The sequence below is a fragment of the Tarenaya hassleriana genome, unplaced genomic scaffold (assembly GCF_000463585.1).
Source record: "Tarenaya hassleriana unplaced genomic scaffold, ASM46358v1 Cleome169, whole genome shotgun sequence".
Lineage (NCBI taxonomy): Eukaryota > Viridiplantae > Streptophyta > Magnoliopsida > Brassicales > Cleomaceae > Tarenaya > Tarenaya hassleriana.
In genome coordinates this window covers 160,875-168,623 of record NW_010965111.1, presented here as the reverse complement: position 1 = coordinate 168,623, position 7,749 = coordinate 160,875, and the positions used below count along the sequence as shown (strand labels likewise).

The window sequence follows — 7,749 nt, the reverse complement described above, 5'->3', positions numbered from 1 at the left end:
TCTGCTCCGAGCTGACCAGAGGAAGCGGAGCGCAGATCAACTGGGCTTGGTCCGGGGCTGATCAAACTTGGTCAGCTCCGGACCAACTCAGTTCGCTTCTTCCGGTCAGTCCCCCAGTCTTCGTCTCGGACCTGTGTTGTTCTCGCCTGGTCTGCCGGACCAACTTTTGGTCAGGGGCTGACCAGCGAGAACTTTGGTCCTCCTGACCAAACACGCGGTCGAGAATCTGATCTGTCCGCTGGTCCGGCTGACCAACTCTTGGTCCGGCTGACCGCGGACAGATCAGATTCGGAACAGATTTTTCGGGCTTCGAAAATCAGTGTTTTGTCCCGTTTTCGACACACCGTTAACCCGTCCCAGACTCCATACCATCCATGCATCATTCAACAATCACAAATATCATTAAACATGCATAGATTCAATGATTACATGCAATTTAACGATTAAATCATGCAATCATACAACATGCACGGCGATATACAGAGAATCAGGCTCTGATACCACTGTTGGGGTTATCTACGGGTTCCTAGCATGCGATCATATCGATCTAGGGTTTGGTTTACTAGGTTTCATGCAGCGGAAGAAAGATCTAAACCTAGTCAAACGTCACACGCAACCAAACTCGCAAAACCCGAAAGATCGTGTATATCATCGAGGGAATCGTTACCTACCTCGTTCTCGATGAGACTTGAAGTTTATTTCGATCTGTGGCCTGTTCTAAATCACCTAGGACTGAAGTTACAGTCCCTCTACACGTATCCACACCGACGGGAAGGATTCCAAATGATTTGGAACGAATCTGCTAGGATTAGTGAAGAAAAGGGTAACTCAAGAGACGAGATCCAATCCCGGGACAATAGAAATCGAAGAGAACAGGTTCTCTAGGGTTCTAGGATGTTTCTCTGAGTTTTAGGTCGGCCTTTTTTAAGTTTGGACGAAATCCCAAACCTAAATAAGATTAGAAAACCCTAAAATCGAATTTTGAAAAGTTTCCCAGATCCCGGTCCGCCGGACCAGGAGCTTGGTGTGGCGGGCCAGGCTTAGTCCGACGCTCGTGGACCGGCTGACCTCAAGGCTTGGTCCGGCGGACCACGTGTGGTCAGCTCCGGACCAAGACCCTTCTCGGTCTTTCCGATCCGCCTGGCTTCAGTCTAGGTCCGTCTGACCCGCTGTCTGGTCCGCGGCTGACCAACCTTTGGTCAACCAGACCAGACTTGGACAGATGACCTCCTGGCAGACTTCCGGACCTCCTGGGCTGACCGACTTGGTCCGGGGCTGACCAAACTTGGTCAGCTCCGGACCAACGCACTGAAAACTCCTTTTCATGCTCGTTTCGGTCAAATCTCGTTTCCATTCTTCGTATTCTTCCCGTATAAGTCCATCCCTATTGGTGTGTGACCGTGTAGGCCCATTCTAAGTGGTAGTGACTTTAGGAACCTTTCCCGAACCACAAGTCATGGTTAGCCTCTAGCAAGACTCCATGACCACCCATTTAGAATTGAGTTAGAGGTAATCTAACCAAGGCAATAACAGCTCGAGTTCTGATCCTTTATCTCACGATATCATGTGTTGAACAAGGGCATGGTTTGAGCCACCCTTCAAGTTCAACCGCTTTCTCGTCTTGGTAAATCGACTAGTAAAATAGATGCAACTTCATCTATAGCGTGGCCACGCGTTTTCATAGTCTGACTTCCACGAGAGGGCCCGGCGATATCTCTCCTGTTAAGGAGGTGCCAAGTCCCATATTGCATGTCTACTATCTTCATATGATTCGTGAACGTATCTGATCAACGCTGTTATAATCATCCGGTTAAAGACGACGTTTGACGCAGTCAAGACACGCCACTCCTCATATCAGATACTCTAGACATCTCAGGTATGAGGATCCATAAACGAACCGTTGTATGAGATTCAAGTCATGACTCTGTCCATGTGACAATCTCATGTGGGTCATCTAGTCACTCGTTCACAACGAGTACCCATGATTGTGATCTACATCCAATGCGTTGATCACACCTCATGCTAGTCTTGATTTAACATTGTTCTCACAATGATGACTGACTAGGGAGTTTAGAATCATTCTCTAATGATTCAAGGATGCTGAAATACAACAAACATGCTAATCGTATAACGGATAAATAATGCATTCATAAATCAATGAATCAATACAAAGTAAAATGTCATATCATGGATCATCCTAGAGCATTACAACCAACAGTAGGTGACCTTCTGCATGCCGCAAATGACCTGCAGCAGGCCGCAAGTGACCTGCAGCAGACCGCAAATGACCTGCCACAGAACGTATATGTGACTTACCGTAGACCGCAGGTTAAATGCTAGAACCTGTCGTAGTTTCCTGTTTCAGGAATTTCACCAAACACCTTGTGTACAGAAAATAAAATGATCATATGAATACCACAGAAAAAGAAATCAGCCAGAAGAGTATTTGAGTAGAAGAGATAAACTGTAAGAAATAGAGGAGATAGAGAAAATGTTGGAGAAAACAGAAGAAGAAATCTCAAAACGCATTGATTTCTGAAAGATAGATTATCACATAATTGCAGAGAGATAGAGTTGAGAAAATCTGATCCAACTTGCAAAAGGATCGAGAGAACAGGTAAACGGACATGGTCATAGTTATCGTTAATTATCTGGTCACGTTTGTAGTATGTTCGTAATGTAATCACGGTTGTAGTTATTCTTAATTATCTAGTCGTATTTGCATTATGTTCATAGTATCATCACAGTCGTAGTTATTTGATCGTGTTTGCATTATGTTCGTAGTGAAATAATGTTCATAAACTTTAATTATATGGTCGTATTTGCATTATGTTCGTAGTAAAATCACGGTCGTAGTTAACGTTAATTATATAGTCATATTTGTATTATATTCGTAGTGAAATCACGGTCATAATTAACGTTAATTATATGGTCGTATTTGCATTATGTTCGTAGTGAAATCACGATCGTAGTTAACATTAATTATATAGTCGTATTTCCATTATTTTCATAGTGAAATCACGGTTGTCGTTAACGTTAATTCTATGGTCATATTTGCATTATATTCGTAGTGTCCTGCCACAGGCCGTAGGTTTGTTGTGTTTATGCTCATATGTAGATGAACATGGAATAATATGATTATTCATTTATTATTATATTTGCATGTTCATTAATAATAAACATTATCCTCATATTATTTGGAATAATACTAGATGTCCTGGTCAGTTATTATCGTGGAAACGATAATAAAGGAAGACTAGTGTGACGTGTACGCATGACGTATTGGATACATACTACAATCACAGGTACACGTTTGGAATGTGTGACTAGCTAACCCACATGATGGTCGCTTCATGGTCATGAATCAAAACCGACATCATTATAATATTTCAGTTTTGTCCTTTGACATGAGATAGCTATTGGTATTTCCCATAATTAGTTTTGTGTCTTGACATAGTCAAACGTCGCCTTAACACGGTGGTTATAAAGGCTATGTTCAAATGCGCAACGAATTACGTCGTGGGTCGTAATGTATCAAGATGGTAATTTATTTCTCCTGATTACGGGATAGATATCGCTGGCCACTCGGTGGTTAATCATGTTGTAAAGTGTTTGGCCAAGCCATAGATGTCGGACATCTATATTAACAGATGATTAATGGATGAGAAAGCGGTCGAATTGGTTAAGGTTGATTGGCACCATGCCTTACGTTCGACTGGTATATATCGCGAGACAAAGGGATATTAGTTTGATGATATTGTAGGCACAATCGAGATGATAACTCGGTTTAATGTATGTAGTTGATATGTCTTGCTAGAGGCCACTATCAACGTGTACGGTAAAATAGGATTTTATTGTTACGATCACGTCAAACGGGGCCTATCGGGTCACACACATAGGGTTATACCGGATTTATATATTTGATATTATCGGTTATAGGCTCGGGTATATTTTTCTGGCCCTATTTATTACTCGGTTATTTTATCGGTTTATATTCACGAGATTAGTCTCGGTGTTTTTAAAATACGAGATTCATTTCGTGTCTCTTTGTATTCTGAAACATATTAAACGAACTTGACTCTTTATTTGCTTTGATATTTCTATAAATTGACATCAGATGTCAGTTCATAAATCATTAGAAACCAACAGAAACATAAAACCCGACAAAAGAAAATATTCTGAGTTGGAATACGAAAACTTTGTATTGCCTAAACTGACGAATCCTGAGGGTACTAGCATACAGACCCGACGTATAGATACTGATAGAGACGTTCTTCTTTGCACGCTTTTCCTTCATCTCTATGACATCTTCCACTCTTTGATTCTACGTTTTAAGGTACATTTTACCGCATGTATTAGGATAATCTGGTTAGTTTAGGTTTAAATTCATGCAGTTATTGTATGTAATTGTTCTGCTACATGTAAACCTAGACATAAATCGTAGCTACGATTAGAACGTTAGGCTCCTCGTTTTCCTTCAAGGTCACCTGCCGACCTCAGGTCACCTGCCACCTGCCGACCTCAGGTCATCTGCCACAGGTGACCTGCTGTAGGCTGCAGGTGACCTGCCGTAGACCACAGGTGACCTACCGCAAATCGTAGGTCATCTGCCACTGGTCATCTGCTGCAGACTGCAGTTGACATGCCGCAGGCCGCAGGTGATCTGCTACAGATCGTAAGTCATCTGTCGCAGATTACGGGTCATCTATCGCAGGTCATCTGCCGTAAACCGTAGGTCATCTGCCGCAGACCGTAGGTCATCTGTCGTAGACATTCGTAGACCGCAGATCATCTACCACAGACCGCAGGTCATCTGACACAGTTTTCTATTACAGACATTTCATCAAACACATTGTGTGTATAAAAGAAAATGATCAAAATATCATAGAAAAGAAATCAACCAGAAGAGTATTTGAATAGATGAGATAAATTATAAAAAATAGAGGAGATAGAGAAAATGTTGGAAAAAATAGAAGTGCAAATATCAATACGTATCAATTTCTAAAAGATAAATTATCACATAATCGCAGAGAAATAACGTGAAGGATATTTTGGATATTTAGAAAAAAAATATTGTATGTAAAAGGTGTTTTTGTGTAAGATATTTTACAAATTTCGTTTTTGTATGGGTACATTTTGCCAACTATCATTTTATTAATAAACTAAGAGTATTTTAGGAAATTTACCATCAAAATGAATAATTTGCAAAGTTGGTAAAAAAAATTGCATATGTGGCCAATTTCTCCAAAAAAGGTATATTTGTGCAAATCTTTTAAAAAAAAATCCTGAAATATATAGAATATATAGATTGCACGGATCACCTAATTATAGAAGTATATCGCCTAAATTTTAAATTAAATTAAAATTAATCTCTTTATGGTAGAATATAAACTTAGATAATAATAGTAGTAGTAGTTAGATAAAGTACTCTTTTTCCTTTTTGGGTTTTGCTCGGATTTCAATATCATTCTTAAAAATATTTATTTTCTAAAAAAATTAGATTTTACCATTATTAATTTCTATATTTAATTGAATTTAGATATGATTATGTATTATACATTGAATTTTGTTACCAACCCGAAACCGACACCCCTACCATAAAAGAGTATAAAAACATCTTAAAAGACACTCGATCAAACAATCCATCATCATTACCATCTCACATACACTAAGTTGTCATTAGAATTTAAAGAGCGGGAAGAGAAAATGGTCGGACAACGACAGAGACAGGTTGGGATTGCGGCCATGACAGTGTTATTGGTCATGGTGATGACATCGTTGGTCAGCCGAATGGCTCAGGCTCGGCCCCAACATACAATCATTGTCGGTGACGAGGACGGATGGGACATGATTAATCCCATGTACACTTGGACTGAAGGCAAGACGTTTTACGCCGGCGATATTCTTGGTACGTCTACCCTGTATGTATGTGTATGTGCATATGTATGTAGAATCTAATTGTTCTATTTAGGGTTTCATGATATAGATCTTTATACATAAAGTCATGTTAATCCAACAGTAAACCGTATTTGAAATTTTCGAAAGATTCCTTATGTAGAGGAATGAAACTAGAAAATTATTCCATTGGGTACGTAAATGGAAAGACAGTAGTCTCATAAATAAATTTATATTGAAATTATTTGTTTTATATTTATAAATGGAAATATACTGAAATCAATATTTGTTATACGAATAGAATTGTAAAGATATATATTTATACGTACATTTATACATTACACGAATGTAATCCGTATGAATGCGGGTTTGCAGTGTTCAACTACGACTATCAGAGAAGCAACGTATACGTAGTGAACCAAACGGCGTACGAGACATGTATACCGAACGAGGGAGCGACATTATACGAATCGGGTCACGACAAAATCCAACTCGTGTTCGGTGACAACTATTTCATCGGAGCATATTATCCCGAAGATTGCGCAGCTGGTCTCAAGATGGCCGTCAACGCACTCGCTCCCTAGTCGTCATCAATCATTTTAACTACTCATTTTCAACATCCCGCGTTTACTGCGATCAAACAGAATTTAATTATTTTATAATAAAAATAATAAATTTTAGAAAACAATCTCATATAAATATATCTCAACATTATAAAATATGTCAAATAAATATCTAAACTTTAATGTTATCTAATTGATATCTTAAATATTAAAATAATCCAAATTAATACATTAAATATTAAAATGCTCCAAATAGATATCTCAAACTCATAAAATCGAGAACAAATTATAACCTCAAATCATTTTTATTTTAGAATTAACATCTAATTAACATCTAATTGTTATCGATTTTGTGAGTTTTGTTTTTTTATGTTGAAAATTAACATTTAATTTATATTTCGTCGTCATATTCGAGGTTAAGTACTACTATCGATTTCATGAGTTAAGATATCTATTTGGAACATTTCAATATTTGATATATCAATTTGAAATATTTAAATATTTAAAGTATCAATTAGATAAAATTAAAAGTTTAAATATTTATTTGGCATATTTTATAAAGTTGAGGTTGATGCGCACGCACCGAGTCTTATATTTAGTACCCGATTCGTACCACTATCCGCAAGTATACGGTAGTGGTAGTAACGGGGTCGAACACGAGGACTAGGTTGTATTAGTCTATCCCTAAGCTATATTGATGGTCAAATAAAAATGTAATTTGTGATGGATATCGGAATGAAATTTCTAGGCGTTGTGGATTCGGGATCTCTCATGACTTGCATGGACGGTTGATGATACTACAATATCTACGGGTTTATCTTCCAAATAGGGGTTTCAAGCACTTCATCTAGAGTTTGTCTCTTCCGAGCTTAAACTCACTACCTAGAGAATCGATTTACCCATTTTCCAATGATCTAAATGATCTCTAGATGCATTAATGTACCCCATCATGAACCCTAAGCAAGCTTAACCATCTCCCAATGTGAATAACTCACTCATTTGATGTTTGGTTCCAAACATCATCCCCATATCCCTATGATCAATGTGTTCTAACATCACACCAACTAAGATTTCGCCAAAGTTGATAGCATTAAGCACAAAACATCAAACCCATGGAAGAAAACTCATAAACATCATAGGTTAAGCATAGGTATCCATACAAAAGTGGGGATCCCTCACCCACAACAAAGTCAGTACTCCATATCTAGGGTTTTAAAACAGAAAGCAAAATGAAAAAACATAGAGAAAGAGAAGAGAAGCTCAAGATGGTCTTCAATGGTGGTCTTTTTCT

General features: G+C 38.4%; 1 protein-coding gene across 1 annotated transcript; it reads left to right on the top strand.

The window, feature by feature from the left end:
- Positions 1–5,637: 5,637 nt before the first annotated feature.
- Positions 5,638–6,573, top strand: LOC104809814 (basic blue protein-like). Its single transcript, XM_010535890.1, has 2 exons — positions 5,638–5,908; positions 6,271–6,573. The coding sequence occupies exons 1-2, from the start codon at positions 5,707–5,709 to the stop codon at positions 6,477–6,479; spliced, it is 411 nt and encodes a 136-aa protein (XP_010534192.1). The 5' UTR covers positions 5,638–5,706; the 3' UTR covers positions 6,480–6,573.
- Positions 6,574–7,749: the final 1,176 nt, after the last annotated feature.